This window comes from Ranitomeya imitator, chromosome 9 (genome assembly GCF_032444005.1).
Source record: "Ranitomeya imitator isolate aRanImi1 chromosome 9, aRanImi1.pri, whole genome shotgun sequence".
Classification (NCBI taxonomy): Eukaryota; Metazoa; Chordata; class Amphibia; order Anura; family Dendrobatidae; genus Ranitomeya; species Ranitomeya imitator.
Genome location: NC_091290.1, coordinates 36,326,544 through 36,350,590, shown reverse-complemented (window position 1 = coordinate 36,350,590; position 24,047 = coordinate 36,326,544). Strand labels below are relative to the sequence as shown.

The following is a 24,047-nucleotide window of genomic DNA, read 5'->3' as shown; positions in this document are numbered from 1 at the left end:
TTCAGCTTGCCGCTGGTGGGCGTACTTTCTGCAGAGCCATGCCGCCGCCCCCTTGTGGCCCTGCCCATAGTTGTCATGGCTCTTCGGTTGCCCGTATCAGTCCTCCTCCAGTCACAGCTGTGTGCAGTCGCCAGGAGCGGAGTGTGGAGCAGAGCCATGTCCATCAAGGTAACCGCGCGGTGTGTACACCGGACCCCAGGGCGCATGCGGCCAGTGCGGAGCGTTATCAGGGCTGAGAATAGCGCCCTGTGCTAATAATAGCTCTTATATCAGTGCTGGCGTGTAATAACGTCAGGGATTGAAGTCCCATAACTGACACCGCGCACACGGGGCGTTTATGCCTCAGATTGTTGTCAGAAACGCCTGAACTACGTGTATCCAGGGTTTCTCTATGTATTACATGAATTCTCTAGTATTTGCAGTAAAATCTAAAATTACAGAGAGCAGAGAAGTACGACGGCTGTATGACTGCATTTCTACATGAAAAAGGGAAAAAAAAGTTGCCTATTGCAGTCATGGCGGTCTTAAAAAGACCCGAAACGTTTAGGAAGAGACAAAATCTGGCCGACTTTATGGTGAGGTTCCCAGCAACAAGAATCGCCTTATCGTGGCTGCCGGGCACACATGATTTATGTGCTAAGTATTCTCAATGTTAACTATTTTCTAGCACAGTAATGCAATGCAGGTTTTATGTATTTCATGTTTACATGCTCAACTTAGTTATTTATGAAGACGGCTGCTCTTAGTATACGCCTGCGCGTGTATGAAGGCGGCTGCTCTTAGTGTGCGCCTGCGCGTGTATGAAGGCGGCTGCTCTTAGTGTGCGCCTGCGCGTGTATGAAGGCGGCTGCTCTTAGTGTGCGCCTGCGCGTGTATGAAGGCGGCTGCTCTTAGTGTGCGCCTGCTCGTGTATGAAGACGGCTGCTCTTAGTATACGCCTGCGCGTGTATGAAGGCGGCTGCTCTTAGTGTGCGCCTACGCGTGTATGAAGACGGCTGCTCTGTCTGCGCCTGCTCGTGTATGAAGACGGCTGCTCTCAGTGTGCGCCTGCTCGTGTATGAAGGCGGCTGCTCTTAGTGTGCGCCTGCTCGTGTATGAAGACGGCTGCTCTTAGTATACGGCTGCTCGTGTATGAAGACGGCTGCTCTCAGTGTGCGCCTGCTCGTGTATGAAGACGGCTGCTCTGTCTGCGCCTGCGCGTGTATGAAGACGGCTGCTCTCAGTGTGCGCCTGCTCGTGTATGAAGACGGCTGCTCTTAGTGTGCGCCTGCGCGTGTATGAAGGCGGCTGCTCTTAGTGTGCGCCTGCTCGTGTATGAAGGCGGCTGCTCTTAGTGTGCGCCTGCTCGTGTATGAAGACGGCTGCTCTTAGTGTACGCCTGCTCGTGTATGAAGGCGGCTGCTCTTAGTGTGCGCCTGCTCGTGTATGAAGGCGGCTGCTCTTAGTGTGCGCCTGCGCGTGTATGAAGACGGCTGCTCTTAGTGTGCGCCTGCTCGTGTATGAAGACGGCTGCTCTTAGTGTGCGCCTGCTCGTGTATGAAGACGGCTGCTCTGTCTGCGCCTGCTCGTGTATGAAGACGGCTGCTCTTAGTGTGCGCCTGCTCGTGTATGAAGACGGCTGCTCTTAGTGTGCGCCTGCTCGTGTATGAAGACTGCTGCTCTTAGTGTGCGCCTGCTCGTGTATGAAGACGGCTGCTCTTAGTGTGCGCCTGCTCGTGTATGAAGACGGCTGCTCTTAGTGTGCGCCTGCTCGTGTATGAAGACGGCTGCTCTTAGTGTGCGCCTGCGCGTGTATGAAGGCGGCTGCTCTTAGTGTGCGCCTGCGCGTGTATGAAGGCGGCTGCTCTTAGTGTGCGCCTGCTCGTGTATGAAGACGGCTGCTCTTAGTGTGCGCCTGCGCGTGTATGAAGGCGGCTGCTCTTAGTGTGCGCCTGCTCGTGTATGAAGACGGCTGCTCTTAGTGTGCGCCTGCTCGTGTATGAAGACGACTGCTCTTAGTGTGCGCCTGCTCGTGTATGAAGACGGCTGCTCGTGTATGAAGACGGCTGCTCTTAGTGTGCGCCTGCTCGTGTATGAAGACGGCTGCTCTTAGTGTGCGCCTGCTCGTGTATGAAGACGGCTGCTGTTAGTGTGCGCCTGCTCGTGTATGAAGACGGCTGCTCTCAGTGTGCGCCTGCTCGTGTATGAATGCGGCTGCTCGTGTATGAAGACGCCTGCTCGTGTATGAAGGCGGCTGCTCTTAGTGTGCGCCTGCTCGTGTATGAAGACGGCTGCTCTTAGTATACGGCTGCTCGTGTATGAAGACGGCTGCTCTTAGTGTGTGCCTGCTCGTGTATGAAGACGGCTGCTCTTAGTGTGCGCCTGCTCGTGTATGAAGACGGCTGCTCTCAGTGTGCGCCTGCTCGTGTATGAAGGCGGCTGCTCGTGTATGAAGGCGGCTGCTCGTGTATGAAGACGCCTGCTCGTGTATGAAGACGGCTGCTCTTAGTGTGCGCCTCCTCGTGTATGAAGACTGCTCTTAGTGTGCGCCTGCTCGTGTATGAAGACGGCTGCTCTTAGTGTACGCCTGCTCGTGTATGAAGCCTGCTGCTCTTAGTGTGCGCCTGCTCGTGTATGAAGACGGCTGCTCTTAGTGTACGCCTGCTCGTGTATGAAGCCTGCTGCTCTTAGTGTGCGCCTGCTCGTGTATGAAGACGGCTGCTCTTAGTGTGCGCCTGCTCGTGTATGAAGACGGCTGCTCTTAGTATACGGCTGCTCGTGTATGAAGACGGCTGCTCTTAGTGTGCGCCTGCTCGTGTATGAAGACGGCTGCTCTTAGTGTGCGCCTGCTCGTGTATGAAGACGGCTGCTCTTAGTGTGCGCCTGCTCGTGTATGAAGACGGCTGCTCTTAGTGTGCGCCTGCTCGTGTATGAAGACGGCTGCTCTTAGTGTGCGCCTGCTCGTGTATGAAGACGGCTGCTCTTAGTGTGCGCCTGCTCGTGTATGAAGACGGCTGCTCTTAGTGTGCGCCTGCTCGTGTATGAAGACGGCTGCTCTTAGTGTGCGCCTGCTCGTGTATGAAGACGGCTGCTCTGTCTGCACCTGCTCGTGTATGAAGGCGGCTGCTCTTAGTGTGCGCCTGCTCGTGTATGAAGGCGGCTGCTCTGTCTGCGCCTGCTCGTGTATGAAGGCGGCTGCTCTGTCTGCGCCTGCTCGTGTATGAAGGCGGCTGCTCTGTCTGCGCCTGCTCGTGTATGAAGGCGGCTGCTCTGTCTGCGCCTGCTCGTGTATGAAGGCGGCTGCTCTTAGTGTGCGCCTGCTCGTGTATGAAGGCGGCTGCTCTGTCTGCGCCTGCTCGTGTATGAAGGCGGCTGCTCTTAGTGTGCACCTGCTCGTGTATGAAGGCGGCTGCTCTTAGTGTGCGCCTGCTCGTGTATGAAGACTGCTGCTGTTAGTGTGCGCCTGCTCGTGTATGAAGATTGCTGCTCTTAGTGTGCGCCTGCGCGTGTATGAAGACGGCTGCTCTGTCTGCGCCTGCTCGTGTATGAAGACGGCTGCTCTTAGTGTGCGCCTGCGCGTGTATGAAGGCGGCTGCTCTTAGTGTGCGCCTGCTCGTGTATGAAGGCGGCTGCTCTGTCTGCGCCTGCTCGTGTATGAAGGCGGCTGCTCTGTCTGCGCCTGCTCGTGTATGAAGACGGCTGCTCTTAGTGTGCGCCTGCTCGTGTATGAAGGCGGCTGCTCTGTCTGCGCCTGCTCGTGTATGAAGGCGGCTGCTCTTAGTGTGCACCTGCTCGTGTATGAAGACGGCTGCTCTGTCTGCGCCTGCTCGTGTATGAAGGCGGCTGCTCTTAGTGTGCACCTGCTCGTGTATGAAGGCGGCTGCTCTTAGTGTGCACCTGCTCGTGTATGAAGACGGCTGCTCTGTCTGCGCCTGCTCGTGTATGAAGGCGGCTGCTCTTAGTGTGCACCTGCTCGTGTATGAAGACTGCTGCTGTTAGTGTGCGCCTGCTCGTGTATGAAGACGGCTGCTCTTAGTGTGCGCCTGCTCGTGTATGAAGACGGCTGCTCTTAGTGTGCACCTGCTCGTGTATGAAGACGGCTGCTCTTAGTGTGCGCCTGCTCGTGTATGAAGGCGGCTGCTCTTAGTGTGCGCCTGCTCGTGTATGAAGGCGGCTGCTCTTAGTATGCGCCGTGTATGACGATTAGTTGCGGAACAGCACAGCTCAGTTAACTGCATAGTAGCCATCAATATTAAAGGGGTTGTCCGGCCTTAAACTCTGTGACTGCAGACTTGTGAGGATTCTCCATCAGCAGCTTGTATGTGATTTGCATGCCTACTGTCACATGCCAACTAGACGTGCACTGCCTAGCTCAGTGCAAGTGTATTCAGCGAGACCCGACACGTCTAGTCGGAATGTGGCCGAAAGTGAAAATCACCAACTTGTGGTCATGAGCCCACCATTCCTGGAGAATCCGCACAGCAAGCAATGTGCACGATGTGAGCATTCACAAGTCTGCAGTCACGTAGAATGACTGCAGACTTGTAGCCTTAAGGCCGGACAACCCCTTTAAAGCACCGAACAATTTGTGCTGTAATTTGTACCAAATTCCTCATTCGGATGTGACCTCTGATAAGAATGAGGTGGTGGAGCTGAAGTGTCTGCACCATTTAGTGCAAATTCCCGATTTTTGATAAAGGTGGGCCGTTATAGACCCTATGATGTTTGGACACCTTGTTCGTCCAGGGGGAGTCAGGTGCACGTCTCCTTTTGTCCATTTTCAGCTGGGTTCACACTGTGCATGTTCCATAGAGTTTTTACATTTTTATTTATTTTGGTTCATGAACTCTCTAGAGATTAAAGTAAAAACTAATTGTAAAAATCTTAAGGATAAAATGCTTTTTTTATATTTGCATACGATTTTTTTTTTTTTAGATTGCACTAGCTTCATTTTTTGCAACATGTTTCCGCCATGAAATCAGTTGCAACACATGTGGCTTTTGTATTAGCTTACGGTCGGCTGGGTGGCCACACCACGGCCGCCATTACCGCCCCGGTTATTCCACATTCCTTACTTCACTTTCATGCACTTCTACAGTTAGAAAAAAAACGATCCGTTCCTTCACTGAGGTCTGGTTTCTTCTACTGTGTGATATTCCGGCTCCAAATCACTTCTTGCTCATTTTTTATCATTTGTTGTTTTGTCCCATGGTCAATGTAAGGTCCTGATCTCTAGTGCTAGGTTCACGCTGAAGCCCGTGGCAAATCTGGAGGTCTGCCTTGCCCATTATAGTCAGGGGTCCATTATTATAGTCAGGGGTCCATTGTTTCCTATATGAAACTGAACGGGGCGAACAAGAAGCCGACGTGTCTGATAGGTGATTTCTCTTCAAGGTTGGAGATTCTCTACCGGATGTGCAGATCTTTGATGGAGGTCCTGCAAACAAGAAAAGCATCAGAGATGTGTTCGGAAACAAGAAAGGGGTTCTGTTTGGCGTTCCAGGGGCTTTTACTCCGGGGTGCTCCAAGGTAAGTTGTGTCTGGTCAGAAAGAAGAGGCGCCTGGCTCAGATCCAGCAATGTCATGGATAAAATAGCTCATCCGGTAACTCTCGCCTCCCATCCCCGCAGGACTGCATATATTTCAGGATCGTAATCACTCAGGTTACCAGATGCCCCAGCCCTTGCGGTTCAGCTCCGTTCCCCACAGAACTGTATATATTTCAGGATTGTAGGCACTCGGGTTACCAGATGCCCTAGGCCATGCTCCTCCCGTCCCCGCAGGACTGTATATTTTCAGGATCGTAGGCACTTAGGTTACCAGATTCCCCCGTCCCCATGGCTCTCCCGTCCCCGCGGCTCTCCCCGCCAGTTCCTCCAGTACTGTATATATTTCAGGATCATAGGCACTCGGGTTACCAGATTCCCCCGTCCCCATGGCTCTCCCGTCCCCGCGGCTCTCCCCGCCAGTTCCTCCAGTACTGTATATATTTCAGGATCGTAGGCACTCGGGTTACCAGATTCCCCCGTCCCCATGGCTCTCCCGTCCCTGCGGCTCTCCCCTCCAGTTCCCAAAGGACTGTATATATTTCAGGATCACTCTGGTTACCAGATACCCCCGTCGCCGCGGCTCTCCCCTCCCATCTCTGCGGCTCTCCCCTCCAGTTCCCCCAGGACTATACATTTCAGGATCATAGGCACTCTGATTACCAGATACCCCCGTCCCTGCGGCTCTCCCCTCCAGTTCCCCCAGGACTGTATATATTTCAGGATCACTCTGGTTACCAGATACCCCTGTCCCCGCGGCTCTTCCCTCCCGTCCTCGCGGCTCTCCCCTCCAGTTCCCCCAGGACTATATATTTCAGCATCACTCAGGTTACCAGATACCTCGGTCCCTGCGCTCTCCCCTCCCGTCTCTGCGGCTCTCCCCTCCCGTCTCTGCGGCTCTCCCCTCCAGTTCCCCCAGGACTGTATATATTTCAGCATCACTCTGGTCACCAGATACCTCTGTCCCTGCGCTCTCCCCTCCCGTCCCCGCGGCTCTCCCCTCCCGTCCCCGCGGCTCTCCCCTCCAGTTCCCCCAGGACTGTATATATTTCAGGATCACTCTGGTTACCAGATACCTCTGTCCCCGCGGCTCTCCCCTCCAGTTCTCCCAGGACTGTATATATTTCAGGATCACTCTGGTTACCAGATACCCCCGTCCCTGCGGCTCTCCCCTCCAGTTCTCCATGACTGTATATATTTCAGGATCACTCTGGTTACCAGATACCTCTGTCCCCGCTGCTCTCCCCTCCAGTTCCCCCAGGACTGTATATATTTCAGGATCACTCTGGTTACCAGATACCTCTGTCCCTGCGGCTCTCCCCTCCAGTTCTCCCAGGACTGTATATATTTCAGGATCACTCTGGTTACCAGATACCTCTGTCCCTGCGGCTCTCCCCTCCAGTTCTCCATGACTGTATATATTTCAGGATCACTCTGGTTACCAGATACCTCTGTCCCCGCTGCTCTCCCCTCCAGTTCCCCCAGGACTGTATATATTTCAGGATCACTCTGGTTACCAGATACCTCTGTCCCTGCGGCTCTCCCCTCCCGTCCCCCTGGCTCTCCCCTCCCGTCCCCGCGGCTCTCCCCTCCAGTTCCCCCAGGACTGTATATATTTCAGGATCACTCTGGTTACCAGATACCCCAGTCCGATTTATCTTGTGGTTTGGTCCTAAACATCCCTGAGAGCCGTCATTTCCCCTGAGCATGAGTGGTGGTGGGATTTGCCAACACCCCTGTAACAGTAATTACAGCTATAGGGCCGGTGTGGAAATGACTCTCGGCTCTGAGTGGTTTCTTGTTGCCTAACGTGACCCCAAAAGAATCTTTCGTAACCAGTGGAGTAACGGGCAGCACAAGGGACATCAAGGGAATATTTTTCAATTGCATCACTTAAGTTTCATGTAAGTTTCTGTTATTCCTTCCTCATTTGTAACATTTTATAGCACAAGTTTGTTTTTTTGTATACAGTTTTTAGTAGTATTTATTGTCATTTTGTACATGTGTTTTTCCTGTCATTTATTTCTACATTGAAAAAAAAACCAAAAAACCATATTCTAAGCACAGAACAATTCATTTTAGGTAGTGCATGCAGTTATCATTTTAGTATGAACTTCAAAGAATCATCTTGCAGCAGCATCTTCGCCCCAAGGCCATTTTTAAAAATCCATGAAAAACATGTTGGTTTTTTTTGTTTGTTTCAGAAAAAAGCAGTAGGACACTTTTTTTTTTTTTTTTTTTTTTTTTTCTTTGCACCCATGTCTTTAACTGAAGAACATTTGGAGTAAAATGCTGACATTTTTAAAGGGAATCTGTCTCTGGGGTTTTTTGCTCCCCTATCTGAGAGCAGCATAATGTAGAGACAGAGACCTTGATTCCAAGCGATGTCACTTAATGGGCTGCTTGTTGCAGTTTTTTATAAAATCCATGTTTTCTAGCAGTGCTCTGAATGCTGAGCCATGTATAACCCCGCCCACCCCACTGATTTTTCAGCTTTTGTGCACACTGTACATAGGCAGAAAGCAGCCAATCAGTGGTGGGGGCAGGTTGGACTATCTGGCGGCAGGTTTACTAGTCCTTTAGTGATAATCTCCTGCTGATAAAACAGTGACTTTATCAAAACTACAACAAGCAGCCGAGTAAGTGACACATCGTTGGAATCAGGGTCTCTCCCTGTATATCATGCAGCTTTTAGATTAGGTGGCAAAAACCTGGTGACAGATTCCCTTTAATCCTTTGTATAATTGTGTGCATCTGGTTTATCTTTTTAAGTCAGAAAGTTAAAGCTATGCTTACTTTGCCCAGATTTGGATTTTTTTGCCCAATTATTTTTGGCTTACACCTTTTTAAAGGATTATTCTCATGATCTAAAATGGTTAAAATTGCAAAGTTCTTATAAAAAAACAAGCAATGAAAACCTACTTGTGTTTAAAAATCTTCTCTGTTCTCAAGAATTGAGATTTTTTTTATTTTATTGATCGCTGTTCGTTGCCCAAGTTTTCGACCACCTCTGGTGCCCATCAGCAGTGGCTGAACTTGCTCAGGGTTTAGAGGCTTGTAAGCGCTGTTCTGAACGTTGTGGGGGTCGCTGGAGCGCGCCGGTGGCTCCTGATCCGGGCACACAAACTTTATAGGCAAATGACGCTCCATAAAAAAACACCTGGAAAAAAAGCTACAATGTACACCACACTGGATATTGCATCCCCTCCAGCTGAAATCCGGTAGACGTGCCCCCTCCGGGCCCAGAACGTACATTTTGTTATATTTAGTTGTCGTCTTCCTTGTGTTTTTCCCCAGACGCACCTGCCTGGATACGTGACTCAGGCTGACGACCTGAAATCCCGCGGGGCGGAAGTAATCGCCTGCATCTCGGTCAATGATGCCTTTGTTGTGAGCGAGTGGGGAAAAGTGCATGGCGCCGATGGGAAGGTAAAGGAAAGATGTTGTGCCAACTATGTGCCCAGAATGAATCAATGTTACATGCTACACCGCGGCGGGCAGGAGGCCAAACGGCTCCGCTTCTGAAGCAGTTCTTTATTAAAGTGGTAGTTCGCCCATCAGGGCTGTGGAGTCGGTATCCAAACCTCCGACTCCTCAATTTCCATGACACCGACTCAGACTCCGACTCCACAGCCCTGTCGCCCAGCATGGTAGGTATCCTGCACTATCTACGCTATTTGAAGAAAAGTATTGGGACATGGCTCCTTTAAGCATTTAATTCTGTTTTTTCACCCTGCCCCATCACCGCCTGGTCTATAACATCTGGTCCCATTTTGGCCCCAGTGTATAACCTCCTGCCCTCCGCCATGCCGTCTTCCATGTGACGCAATGGTTGTTGGTGCAGAGCCCACTGATACCAGCGCAGTCTTGTAATAGTCCATTCATGACATTTCTCCCCTCCTAAATGTTTCCCCATCATTTGTGAATGATGTTATTGAGAGGTGGAAGGAACAGTAGAAGTGTAGACCACGTAAAATTACAGAGTGGTGTCACCGAGGGCAGAAAAGTCACCAACGCTCTTCTGACTCCATAACTGCAGAGTCCAAACCTCCTCTGGTACTAACATCGGCACACTGCGCCCCCACCAGGAGCTTCATGGCCGAGCAGCCTTACATCACCAAGCACAATGGATGGAGTGATGTAAAGCCACCACTGGACCCTGGAGCAGTGGAAACATGTTCTGTGTAGTGACGGATGAGTCTGGGTTTGGTGGATGCCAAGAGAACGTCACCCCCTGACTGCATCGTGCTGGGATAGTGTTACAAGGACCAATTCCATATTAATGTCTATGGATTTATAAGTTCCTGAGGTGTCTGAATACTTTTATCCATATAGTGGATATTACTTACCGTATGTGTAGATGTAGGGAGACCTGGTTACTTACCAGAACTGCAAGGGAGCAAGTAGCGGAAAAGTGTGGAGCGATCTTCTGACTGTGGGCGAGACTTAACTATGAAAACTAGTTATGAATTAGGACAATTCCATTAAACTGAGCTCACCCCATTCTCTAAATCCGCAATGGGGTGTATTGTCTAGATCACTTGTACACACTACTATGTGCATTGTTTTCAGTGCATCGGTCAGGATTTAGTTTTGCCCGCTACCCCCTTCCAAATCATGCCCCTGCTCTCTGAAGCTGGGAAGAGACGTGTGGAGTTTTCACTCCAAGGGTTAAATGTTTCGTCAGGTAGTGTGTTGTGTAACCCTCAGAGTTGGCCGCCGTCCACTTTTCTGAGTGTGCGGGGGAATTCTGTACACATCAGGGCAGCACTGAAGCGCAAAGAAGTAGAAAGCAGGTTCTTCACATCAAAGCTTTTAACCCCTTCATGACCCAGCCTATTTTGACCTTAAAGACCTTGCCGTTTTTTGCAATTCTGACCAGTGTCCCTTTATGAGGTAATAACTCAGGAACGCTTCAACGGATCCTAGCGGTTCTGAGATTGTTTTTTCGTGACATATTGGGCTTCATGTTAGTGGTAAATTTAGGTCAATAAATTCTGCGTTTATTTGTGATAAAAACAGAAATTTGGCGAAAATTTTGAAAATTTCCCAATTTTCACATTTTAAATTTTTATTCTGTTAAACCAGAGAGATATGTGACACAAAATAGTTAATAAATAACATTTCCCACATGTTTACTTTACATCAGCACAATTTTGGAAACAAAATTTTTTTTTGTTAGGAAGTTATAAGGGTTAAAATTTGACCAGCGATTTCTCATTTTTACAACGAAATTTACAAAACCATTTTTTTTAGGGACCACCTCACATTTGAAGTCAGTTTGAGGGGTCTATATGGCTGAAAATACCCAAAAGTGACACCATTCTAAAAACTGCACCCCTCAAGGTACTCAAAACCACATTCAAGAAGTTTATTAACCCTTCAGGTGCTTCACAGCAGCAGAAGCAACATGGAAGGAAAAAATGAACATTTAACTTTTTAGTCACAAAAATTATCTTTTAGCAACAATTTTTTTATTTTCCCAATGGTAAAAGGAGAAACTGAACCACGTAAGTTGTTGTCCAATTTGTCCTGAGTACGCTGATACCTCATATGTGGGGGTAAACCACTGTTTGGGCGCACGGCAGGGCTTGGAAGGGAAGGAGCGCCATTTGACTTTTTGAATCAAAAATTGGCTCCACTCTTTAGCGGACACCATGTCCCGTTTGGAGAGCCCCCGTGTGCCTAAAAATTGGAGCTCCCCCACAAGTGACCCCATTTTGGAAACTAGACGCCCCAAGGAACTTATCTAGATGCATAGTGAGCACTTTGAACCCCCAGGTGCTTCACAAATTGATCTGTAAAAATGAAAAAGTACTTTTTTTTTCACAAAAAAATTATTTTCGCCTCAATTTTTTCATTTTCACATGGGCAGTAGGATAAAATGGATCATAAAATTTGTTGGGCAATTTCTCCCGAGTACGTCGATACCTCATATGTGGGGGTAAACCACTGTTTGGGCACACGGCAGGGCTCAGAAGGGAAGTAGTGACTTTTGAAATGCAGACTTTGATGGAATGGTCTGCGGGTGTCACGTTGCGTTTGCAGAGTCCCTGGTGTGCCTAAACAGTAGAAACCCCCCACAAGTGACCCCATTTTAGAAACTAGACCCCCCAAGGAACTTATCTAGATATGTGGTGAGCACTTTGAACCCCCAAGTGCTTCACAGACGTTTACAACGCAGAGCCGTGAAAATAAAAAATCATTTTTCTTTCCTCAAAAATTATGTTTTAGCAAGCATTTTTTTAGATTCACAAGGGTAACAGGAGAAATTGGACCCCAGTAATTGTTGCGCAGTTTATCCTGAGTATGCTGGTACCCCATATGTGGGGGTAAACCACTGTTTGGGCACACGTCAGGGCTCGGAAGTGAGGGAGCACCATTTGACTTTTTGAATACGAGATTGGCTGGAATCAATGGTGGCGCCATTTTGCGTTTGGAGACCCCTGATGTGCCTAAACAGTGGTAACCCCTCAATTCTACCTCCAACACTAACCCCCCCACACCCCTAACCCTAATCCCAACTGTAGCCATAACCCTAATCACAACCCTAACCACAACCCTAATTCCAACCCTAACCCTAAGGCTATGTGCCCACGTTGCGGATTCGTGTGAGATATTTCCGCACCATTTTTGAAAAATCCGCGGGTAAAAGGCACTGTGTTTTACCTGCGGATTTTCCGCGGATTTCCAGTGTTTTTTGTGCGGATTTCACCTGCGGATTCCTTTTGAGGAACAGGTGTAAAACGCTGCGGAATCCGCACAAAGAATTGACATGCTGCGGAAAATACAACGCAGCGTTTCCGCGCGGTATTTTCCGCACCATGGGCACAGCGGATTTGGTTTTTCATATGTTTACATGGTACTGTAAACCTGATGGAACACTGCTGCGAATCCGCAGCGGCCAATCCGCAGCCAAATCCGCACCGTGTGCACATAGCCTAATTCTAATGGCATGTGCACACGCTGCGGAAAACGCTGCGGATCCGCAGCAGTTTCCCATGAGTTTACAGTTCAATGTAAACCTACGGGAAACAAAAATCGCTGTACACATGCTGCGGAAAAACTGCACGGAAACGCAGCGGTTTACATTCCGCAGCATGTCACTTCTTTGTGCGGATTCCGCAGCGGTTTTACAACTGCTCAAATAGAAAATCGCAGTTGTAAAACCGCAGTGAAATGCGCAGAAAAAAACGCGGTAAATCCGCAGCGGTTTAGCACTGCGGATTTATCAAATCCGCAGCGGAAAAATCCGCAGAGAACCAGAATACGTGTGCACATACCGAAACCCTAACCCTAGCCCTAACCCTACCCCTACCCCTAACCCTACCCCTAACCCTACCCCTAACCCTAACCCTAACCCTATTCTAACATTAGTGGAAAAAAAAAATTTCTTTATTTTTTTATTGTCCCTACCTATGGGGGTGACAAAGGGGGGGGGGGTTGTTTATTATTTTTTTTATTTTGATCACTGATATAGATTATATCTGTGATCAAAATGCACTTTGGAACGAATCTGCCGGCCGGCAGATTCGGCGGGCGCACTGCGCATGCGCCCGCCATTTTGGAAGATGGCGGCGCCCAGGGAGAAGACGGACGGGACCCCGGCTGGATCGGTAAGTATGATGGGGTGGGGGGGGACCACGGGGGGGGAATCGGAGCACGGGGGGGGAATCGGAGCGCGGGGGGCGTGGAACGGAGCACGGGGGGGCTGGAATGGAGCACGGGGGGGTGGAACGGAGCACCGGGGGGGTGGATCGGAGTGCAGGGGGGGTGATTGGAGCACGGGGGGGTGATTGGAGCACGGGGGGAGCGGACAAGAGCACGGGGGGGAGCGGAGCACTGGACGGAGGGGAGCCGGAGCAGTGTACCGGCCAGATCGGGGGGCTGGGGGGGCGATCGGAGGGGTGGGGTGGGGGCACATTAGTATTTCCAGCCATGGCCGATGATATTGCAGCATCGGCCATGGCTGGATTGTAATATTTCACCAGTTATAATAGGTGAAATATTACAAATCGCTCTGATTGGCAGTTTCACTTTCAACAGCCAATCAGAGCGATCGTAGCCACGAGGGGGTGAAGCCACCCCCCCTGGGCTAAACTACCACTCCCCCTGTCCCTGCAGATCGGGTGAAATGGGAGTTAACCCTTTCACCCGGCCTGCAGGGACGCGATCTTTCCATGACGCCACATAGGCATCATGGGTCGGATTGGCACCGACTTTCATGACGCCTACGTGGCGTCATGGGTCGGGAAGGGGTTAAGAGAATTCTAAACTTTTTCTGAATATTTTGTAACTTCTTACTATTTAAATCTAAGTAGAAAAAAAAAAATCAGATTTTGTATTTTATTTTTTTATTTTTATACTGGGATTTAGGACTGTTTTTGTATCTAGAACCTATTTGTAAACATAAAATAAGACCATCAAAAAATCTGCCCCCTTCATGGTAAATGCAGACGTCTCAAAATTCCGTTTGTTTACAATTAACTTGCAATTTTATAGTTAGATGAAAGTGTTGGATTATCAGAATTTTTGGACTATTGGGGGGTGATATTAGACAACTGGCACAACTTCTGGTATGTCATAATGAGACATCAGAAGGTTTTTTTAATTTTTTTTTTTTTTTTTATTGTGTAGTTTCTGGATGCCGAGACTTCTACTAATCTCTGCATAAAGGGGGGAAAAGCCATCGGCTAAATTCTGGATTTAGTCTTTTCAGTTCATACATTCCTCCGGTCGCCAGCTGAAATAAAGTAGATCGGACACGAAGGGGCACAGCTCTGAGTCCGAGCCGTCTGGACCTCAACCGCTCGTACACAAAAATTCAGAAATATAAGGCCATGTTCACACAGTGCGTTTTTTACTGCGGAACCGCAGCGGTATTGCCGCTGCGGTTCCGCAGCAGTTTTCCATGCAGGGTACATAACAATGTAACCCTATGGAAAACAGTCACTGCTGTGCACATGGTCCGTAATTTCGTTTAAAAAGCCGCGCAGAATAGCTGCGGCAAAAAAGAAGGAGCATGTCACTTCTTTTTCCTGAACCGCAGCGGTTCTGCACCCATAGACCTCCATTGTGAGGTCAAAATCGCAGTAAAACCCGCAGATCAAAAATATATCTGCGGGTTTTACTGCGATTTGATGTGCAGAACCGCTGCAGCAGGAAGTGCGGGGGAGCGGGCGGAAGTGCGTGGGCGGAGTGTGGCTGCCCCCCCGTGCTCCGATGCCCCCCCGTGCCCTAATCTCCCCCCCTTATACTTACCCGGCGTCCCGGTGTCCGTCCGGCCGTCTTCTCCCTGGGCGCCGCCATCTTGCAAAATGGCGGGCGCATGCGCAGTGCGCCCGCCGAATCTGCTGGCCGGCAGATTCGCTCCAAAGTGCATTTTGATCACTGAGATATAACCTATCTCAGTGATCAAAATAAAAAAATAGTAAATGACACCCCCCCCCCCCCCCCACTTTGTCACCCCCATTGGTAGGGACAATAAAAAAATTAAGAATTTTTTTTTTTTTTTTTTACTAAGGTTAGAATAGGGTTAGGGGTAGGGTTAGGGTATTTTCAGCCATTTTAGCCCTAAAAAGCTTCCTAGGAAACACACAGTCTCTGCATAGAAAACTGCATAAAAAAAGGATAAAAAAAACGCATCAAAAAAAGACCTGCGTTTTCTGCCAAGAGCTGCAGTTTTTTAAAAAAACTGTCCTGAAAAAAAAAGGATGGAAATCCTGAACGTGTGAACATACCCTAACGTGGTTTTTTTTTTTTTAATATAACTACATTAATCCTTTAAGGAAATGTTAATGTACTGTTGTCTAATTGTTGCTGATATGGGATTGAATGATAATTTTAGCTTTATTCACAGCCAAAGTTAAATGAGAAATTGTAAAGCTGTCACTTTTTTTTTTTTTTTTTTTTTTTGGAAAGTGTCCGCTTTCCAAAAACAACTGTAAAAAATTGCTCGATAGACGCTTCCTATTGTTTCGTACCATTAAAACTTCTTACCTGTTTATCTGTCCTCTCTTTTCAGCTTTTTTTTTCCTCATCCACCACAGGTTTTGACAAAGCACCTGGTTTTTTTTTTTTTTTTTTTGGGGGGGGGGGGAGGGAGTTAAAGCCGTTCCTGATGGAATCTGCTCCAATCTAGGCACTGTCCAATCAAAAATCTGCAAAAAAAAAAACCTCTTCAAAGAGAAGTTTTATCCAAAACCTCCCCAAAAAAGGAGCATTTTCTGGAGAGGTTTTCACTAGAAAACATGTCATTTGTGACCTCAAAAAAACATTTTTTTTCCTACAAGTGGTGAGCAGCGCATTGCAGGATCACATATGACAGAGCTTGTGGGTGACAAACTAAGTCTAAAGAGCAAACATTGGGTTTTACAAAAATTATTCCTGGGGGAGCCATGTGCACATACGCCATCTCCGGCAATAAAGAAAGCATTTGCACTACTAAAGCAGGATGGCACCATTGAAGCTCTAAAAAACTATAGGGAGAAAAATACTTTATCTAAAAAACTAATTAAAGCTGCCAAAAAGGAAACAGAGAAGCACATTGCTAAGGAGAGTAAAACTAATCCCAAACTGTTCTTCAACTATATCAATAGTAAAAGAATAAAAACTGAAAATGTAGGCCCCTTAAAAAATAGTGAGGAAAGAATGGTTGTAGATGACGAGGAAAAAGCTAACATATTAAACACCTTCTTCTCCACGGTATTCACGGTGGAAAATGAAATGCTAGATGAAATCCCAAGAAACAATGAAAACCCTATATTAAGGGTCACCAATCTAACCCAAGAAGAGGTGCGAAACCGGCTAAATAAGATTAAAATAGATAAATCTCCGGGTCCGGATGGCATACACCCACGAGTACTAAGAGAACTAAGTAATGTAATAGATAAACCATTATTTCTTATTTTTAGTGACTCTATAGCGACAGGGTCTGTTCCGCAGGACTGGCGCATAGCAAATGTGGTGCCAATATTCAAAAAGGGCTCTAAAAGTGAACCTGGAAATTATAGGCCAGTAAGTCTAACCTCTATTGTTGGTAAAATATTTGAAGGGTTTCTGAGGGATGTTATTCTGGATTATCTCAATGAGAATAACTGTTTAACTCCATATCAGCATGGGTTTATGAGAAATCGCTTCTGTCAAACCAATCTAATCAGTTTTTATGAAGAGGTAAGCTATAGACTGGACCACGGTGAGTCATTGGACGTGGTATACCTCGATTTTTCCAAAGCGTTTGATACCGTGCCGCACAAGAGGTTGGTACACAAAATGAGAATGCTTGGTCTGGGGGAAAATGTGTGTAAATGGGTTAGTAACTGGCTTAGTGATAGAAAGCAGAGGGTGGTTATAAATGGTATAGTCTCTAACTGGGTCGCTGTGACCAGTGGGGTACCGCAGGGGTCAGTATTGGGACCTGTTCTCTTCAACATATTCATTAATGATCTGGTAGAAGGTTTACACAGTAAAATATCGATATTTGCAGATGATACAAAACTATGTAAAGCAGTTAATACAAGAGAAGATAGTATTCTGCTACAGATGGATCTGGATAAGTTGGAAACTTGGGCTGAAAGGTGGCAGATGAGGTTTAACAATGATAAATGTAAGGTTATACACATGGGAAGAGGGAATCAATATCACCATTACACACTGAACGGGAAACCACTGGGTAAATCTGACAGGGAGAAGGACTTGGGGATCCTAGTTAATGATAAACTTACCTGGAGCAGCCAGTGCCAGGCAGCAGCTGCCAAGGCAAACAGGATCATGGGGTGCATTAAAAGAGGTCTGGATACACATGATGAGAGCATTATACTGCCTCTGTACAAATCCCTAGTTAGACCGCACATGGAGTACTGTGTCCAGTTTTGGGCACCGGTGCTCAGGAAGGATATAATGGAACTAGAGAGAGTACAAAGGAGGGCAACAAAATTAATAAAGGGGATGGGAGAACTACAATACCCAGATAGATTAGCGAAATTAGGATTATTTAGTCTAGAAAAAAGACGACTGAGGGGCGATCTAATAACCATGTATAAGTATATAAGGGGACAACACAAATATCTCGCTGAGGATCTGTTTATACCAAGGAAGGTGACGGGCACAAGGGGGCATTCTTTGCGTCTGGAGGAGAGAAGGTTTTTCCACCAACATAGAAGAGGATTCTTTACTGTTAGGGCAGTGAGAATCTGGAATTGCTTGCCTGAGGAGGTGGTGATGGCGAACTCAGTCGAGGGGTTCAAGAGAGGCCTGGATGTCTTCCTGGAGCAGAACAATATTGTATCATACAATTATTAGGTTCTGTAGAAGGACGTAGATCTGGGTATTTATTATGATGGAATATAGGCTGAACTGGATGGACAAATGTCTTTTTTCGGCCTTACTAACTATGTTACTATGTAATAAAGGCACGTACGCAAAATCTTAAGTGGGGGATCAGGTCGGAGACACGGACAACTTGCGCAGGTGCCATCATTCCTGGGAGGGGTGACGCATGTGCAGATGGATAGCCCGACTCTCTCAATGTTATGAGAATGTTACTGCGCATGCGCTACCCCTGAAAATGTTGGCACATGTGCAAAATCTCAGGTGGGAGAGCACGTCACTGACATTGACATCTTGCGCAGGTGCCATCATTCCCGGGAAGGGTCACACACGTGCAGATAGCCCAGCTCTCGCAATTTAATGAGGCTTTTACTGCGCATGTGCCGTCAGTGGAAATGATGGCACATGCGCAAAATCTCAGGTGGGAGAGCAGGTCACAGACACTGACATCTTGCACAGGCGCCATCATTCCTTGGGGAGGCGATACATGTGCAGGTGGATAGGCAGGCTCTCACAATGTCTTGAGGATGGATATTACTGCGCATGCTCTACCTCTGGAAGTGATGGCACATGCGCAAAATCTCAGGTGGGAGAGCAGGTCACAGACACTGCCATCTTGCATAGGCGAATTCATTACTGGGAGGGGGTGGCAACGCATGCACAGATGGATAGCCTTGCTCTCATGATGTCATGAGGACGTTACTGCGCATGCGCCAGGTCAGGGAATAACGACAATTGCACAAGATGTTGGCAGGTCACAGATATTGACCTTTTGCACAGGCACAATCATTCTCAGGGGTGAAACATGCACAGATGGATAGTCCGGTTCTAGCAATATCATGAGGATATGCATGGGCCGCTGTAAATTACTGTGCTTGCACGAGATGTCGGCGGGGAGCAGGTCATAGAGAAAAGTGACCCGTCAATCACTGGCAGGAGAAAGGGAGGGAGAGGGGCCGGAGAACAAAGCCCCTTGCACTTGCAAGTTTACTTGCATAAGAATTCACAAATGGATTATGAGACAACGGAGACATGGACTTGTAATATAAATGTGTGTAGGTGATGACATTACTTTGTCTAAAAACCTGATGACGGTTTTCCTTTTAAAGCATAAATACCGCAAAAATTGTGAACTGCAAGAAAATGATTGCGGTAACGAAACATGGCATCTGTTCTCCGGTCCTTCGCAACTAGATCACAAAAGATCAGATACAAATACGTACAAATTGTTTATCAAATGATCCACTGATCAATCCTGTAATCTCTTCTAGGTCCACATGTTAGCTGATCCATGCGGAGACTTTGCCAAGGTAATTACAATGAATCCTGAATTACGACCTATAAATAAATAGCCCTGGGCCCGCTCTCTAACTATATCTGACTGTACAGGATGTACAGCGCCATTGAAAAAGTATCCACACCCGTGAACTTGTCCAAAAATTTCTCACGCTGCACTCACAAACTTAAATGTATTCTATTTGGAATGTATGTGATCTGTCAACATTAAGTAGCAAGAATTTGTGGAAAGGAAATGATGGTTTTCTAACTATTTAAAAATATAAATCTCTGAAAATTGTGAAACGTGAAAAAATATGGAAAAGTTTGCAAGGTATGAATACTTTTTCAAGGCTCTGTAAATGGATCTCGTCGGATAGAGCATGTAACTAAAACCAATTTTGCAGTATACGGATTATTAAAATATTCAGTTGTTCCTGAAATATTGATACTTTTTTCTTTGCTGCTTATTATCTTGGAAACCTGCTAGAGAGCAGAACATGCGCAGCGCTTACAAGCTCTTTTCTGTTGAGCTTGAAAGCACTGTTTTGAAGCTGGTCAGGATCGCCGGAGTGCACTGTTACCTCCTAATCCCGGCCAGCTTCCGTACAGGGCTTACAATCAAGACGGCAGTGGTGGTCGGTCTCCAAGGCAACAAGCTGTGAACCAAAGAAAAATATTAATATCTCAACAACAGATGCAAATTTTAAGAAACAGTAAATTGTTAAATTGCTGGTATTTACCAGCACGATCTGGTAAGAGCCATCTATGAAGATGGGAATAACCTTTTGCGGAGATATTCTAATGTAAGGTATTTTTCATTAATTTATAAAAGTTGGATGTGAGTAGGGTTTGTTATATAATAAAATGCCGCGACTTGACAGTCCCAGCCAATCCTATAGCGATAATGGACCCTCACTAATTCTCATGGCTGCTGTACCTTATTGCCAAGATATAAATCTATTGCGTGATAGGATTAGGTTCTGTGCAATCGCTGACTTCTCATGTTTTGCTCGCAGGCTACTGGATTGCTGCTGGAGAAAAAGGAGCTTGAAGATCTTTTTGGAAATAAACGTTGCAAAAGGTGAAAATTCCTGGTGCTGGGGAACTACAGGAGCATTATTCTTCATATTCGTTTTTTCCTCCCCTTCTTCCAAGAGCCATAACTTTTTTTTATTTTATTTTTTCCATATAATTGTGAGGGCTTGTTTTTTGCGGTATGATTTATACTTTGGAATGACACCATTCATTTAATCGAATTGACAGAAAAACGACTGGCACATCCAAACTACTGTGAATAGGTGCAGCCACCTCCATATACAAAATGCAAAAAAAAAAGTTGCACTCTATCGTGCCAAAGCATGTCTAATATGAAATACATGAAATATGAATAGCAAAATGGCTTTTGAACATCAGGAAAATATTTGAGAGACACTTTGCACAAAATTTGATCAAATAGTGTGAGCCCAACCATTCATTTAATCATCTGATGCACTGGAAAGCAGGGAAAATATTCCAAGGTCATTGAAATTGGCAAAAAAAAGTGCAATTCTACAATTGTTGTTTTTTTTTTTTTCTAATATGGTAATCTAACCTGGTGATATGATTCTCCAGGTCAGTACGAGTGCGCAGATGCCAAACATATCCAGTTTTTTTCTGTTTGTTTGTTTTTGTTTTTAAGTAGTGAAAAAAATGTGGAAATTTAGTTGAATTTTTTTATTTATTTATTTTTTGTCTCCTATTTCTGAGATGCGTAACATTTTACATTTTTTGGGAATCTGGGACCAGGGGAGGGCTTAATTTTTATTTTTTTTTTCTCCACCTTTAGCTGACATTTGTGCTGATACCATTTTGGGTAAAAACAAAACGTAATTCTGTTTTTTGTATTTTTTGTTTTTTTAATTCTTCTCTCGTTACACTGTTGTTTTACCAATAAGATAAATTTATTTTATATTTTGATCAGACTTTTACAACTGCAGCAATACTAAATATGATTTTCTTTATGTATTGTTGTTGTTTTATATTTAATGGTGCAAAATGAGGGTGATTTGATCTTTTGTAACTTTTTTTTATTTATTTTTTTTAATTCTCACTTTCTGAAGCTGTGACTGTCTAATCATTTGACGTGTGTGTGTATATATATATATATATATATATATATATATATATATATATATATATATATATATATATATATATATATATATATATATATATATATATATATAAAATTTGGTGCGTCAAATGATTAGACAATCACAGCTTCATAGTCTCTTATGACCTCCTGCTAAACGCTGACTTTCACATGAGAATCGCCATGACAGGTACGGGATCTTCAGCAGACCCCCAGTTGTCCTATCAAACCAATGGCGCCCCGCGATCACGTCACAGGCACGCCTATGGGTCCGTGGAATTACACAACTCCCTGCCAGCGCATTTAAAATGTCACTGTCCGATATGAGTAGCTGCATTTAACAGGCGCCGGTCTGCTCCACCCACGCCTGTTAGTGGCAGATGATGGCTGGTTAAATCAAGTAATACATGCGCCCAATATTTTCTTGTTCATCCTACATGGTTCATCACCTGTTCTTTGCTCAGATTTTAAGTATTTTGATTTTATATTTCAAATACTTTACCGGTGCCCGTCTTTAATTAAGTTCTGCAATATGCCTGAAAGGCGAAGCGCCAAGTGTTTTTTCTATTGATAAAATAAACGATATATTGTAAGATTTTTTTTTTTTTCCAATCCACTTTGGTCAGTGATATTTGATGCTGCTGTTATCCATCATGCAAGGTGTCTGGCTCTATAATGTGCATCAAAACAACCTACAAAGCTCCTCTTTGTTTTAATTAAGCATATTTAGAAAAAGAGCTTAAAATGGCCCCAGATTTGGGCAGAAATATGTGTCTACCATTTTAGTTTAGTTAAATACCTTGTAAAAATCCAGGAGTTCCCCTGATTCTACCACTTTTTTCTGTTTTGAGCTGCGTCGCTCCATTGCAGAGATATCCACATTTGTTGCTCTTGGAGCGCAGTATGTGAAATCTCTGCTCGCAGTAAAAGTTGGGCGTCTCTTTAGATTTTTTTTTTTTTTTTTTTAGGCGTGCACTTTCACCCTTCGCCTCCAGAACCTGCCAATTGCTGTATCTGTCTGCTAGATCAGCTGTCGAACTGTGAGCTGTTGTTAGGCAATCCCTGCATGTGTTCCGGCTGTTGAGCAGCCGCTGGGAGTCAAACACCGTTTTAGACCACACCGAAGATACTCTACTAGCACTCGAGCATGCTCAGATAACACCTTATCCCAGCACGCTCGCTCATCACTATTAGCCAGTACTGTTATGCAGCAGATTTTCTGCATGTAAATCTGCACAGAAAATACTCACTAAATCTGCATCGTGTGAATTACCCCTTACATACACACTATAGACCATGAAGTTCTGGTTGATGCAGATCCCACTGGTCTGGGACCACAACGATCTGCAGACTTGAGTGTCCTTTGACCGATTTTATGCAACCAGGCACAGAATGAATGGAGAGATATCTATGACTTATCCTGTCAGTTCGCTAGTAATGTTGGCTAGGAATGCTTCTTTGAGTGCAGTCAGACGACCGTATAAATCGGACTGAGATCGAAATTCAGTGCCCAGATTGGCCGGCGGCTCTCCTGACCCTACCGTGGTGGCTTGATACATCTGTAATGCTGTGGTTGGGAGAGCTGCCGGCCAATCCGTGCTCTGCGTTCTGATCTCAGTCCCATTTCTACGGCCGTCTGCTGCACCCTTTAACCAAGTTGCTCTTCAAGAACCACTGATGTTCCTTATCCTTCTTCTTTCTGCTCTCCTGACCCTACCGTGATGGTTTCATACATCTGTAACGCTGCAGTTGGGAGAACCGCCGGCCAGTCCGAGCAGTGCGATAAGATCTCGGTCCGATTCTATACAGCCGTCTGACTGCGCCCTTTAACCAAGTTGTTCTTCAAGAACCACTGATGTTCTTTATCATTCTTCCTTAGGTTTTCGCTGATCGTTGAAGGTGGGAAGGTGAAAGCCATTAATGTCGAAGAAGACGGGACAGGTCTGACTTGCAGTCTGGCTGGAAGTATAGTGTCTCAGCTGTAAGGTGGAATCCTACACGACATATCATGTGTTTAACTGTTTGGAGTAATACTGCGTAGCATTACAGAATTACCAGTATCTCCATCAATGGTGTAATAGAACATAATCCTTAATAAAGACAATACTTCTACCTGAAATGTGCTTTCATTATTAGCATGATGTTTCTCGCTACGTCAGGACAGATCTTCCTTTTTTAAAAAGTTTTACAGCAGTTTCCTTATCAGAGACAGGATTACTTTGACAGGTAACACCTCTATACAGGCGACATCACAGCTGACCTCCTCCCCCTCTCGTCACAATGACCTTTGCACATCCTCATTAGATATTTCAATACAAAAGATGGGGTCAGCGCCTGTTACAAGGTAAAAAATTTTGTTTTTTTTATACATTCCACTACAATTGGTCCCTAGGCAGTGGGCATTTTGTCGGCAGCACATACCCCATTTGCCCTTGGTAATGTACTGCCACCAGCAATTATTTAATGCCCCCCCCCCCCCCCTGTAAACAATCCAAGTAGCCGACATAGGAGCGTGGACTGTATGACACATTGCCGCTGGGTTCACGTTTTTACAGCACTGATTTTCCACAAATAAAATCTGCAGCATTTTAGCAGTAAAGTGCACAAGTTTTAACTTAATTTTATTCACATATTTGCATTAATTTTTTTTTCCTGTGTATTTATTTTCTTCAGCAAAAATTCACATAAATTTATGAATGATTGCTGAAAATATGTACAGGTTTAAAAATATGTGCATAAAATCCACATAGAAAATGTAACCTTTGAAGTCGGCCTTGATGAATGAG

The 24,047-nt window shown here is 46.1% G+C and overlaps 1 protein-coding gene across 1 annotated transcript; it reads left to right on the top strand.

Annotated features, from left to right (window-relative positions):
* Positions 1–21: 21 nt before the first annotated feature.
* Positions 22–23,380, top strand: PRDX5 (peroxiredoxin 5). Its single transcript, XM_069740412.1, has 6 exons — positions 22–168; positions 5,374–5,508; positions 8,823–8,954; positions 19,124–19,162; positions 20,147–20,211; positions 23,141–23,380. The coding sequence occupies exons 1-6, from the start codon at positions 76–78 to the stop codon at positions 23,244–23,246; spliced, it is 570 nt and encodes a 189-aa protein (XP_069596513.1). The 5' UTR covers positions 22–75; the 3' UTR covers positions 23,247–23,380.
* Positions 23,381–24,047: the final 667 nt, after the last annotated feature.

What these genes read in the sequence shown, in the direction of transcription:
- PRDX5 (XM_069740412.1), top strand. Translation starts at nt 76, where the DNA reads ATGGCTCTTCGGTTGCCCGTATCAGTCCTCCTCCAGTCACAGCTGTGT. An exon ending in GCAGAGCCATGTCCATCAAG is followed by an intron (nt 169 to 5,373) that starts GTAACCGCGCGG and finishes TTTCTCTTCAAG; the next exon opens with GTTGGAGATTCTCTACCGGA. An exon ending in TGCATGGCGCCGATGGGAAG is followed by an intron (nt 8,955 to 19,123) that starts GTAAAGGAAAGA and finishes AATCTCTTCTAG; the next exon opens with GTCCACATGTTAGCTGATCC.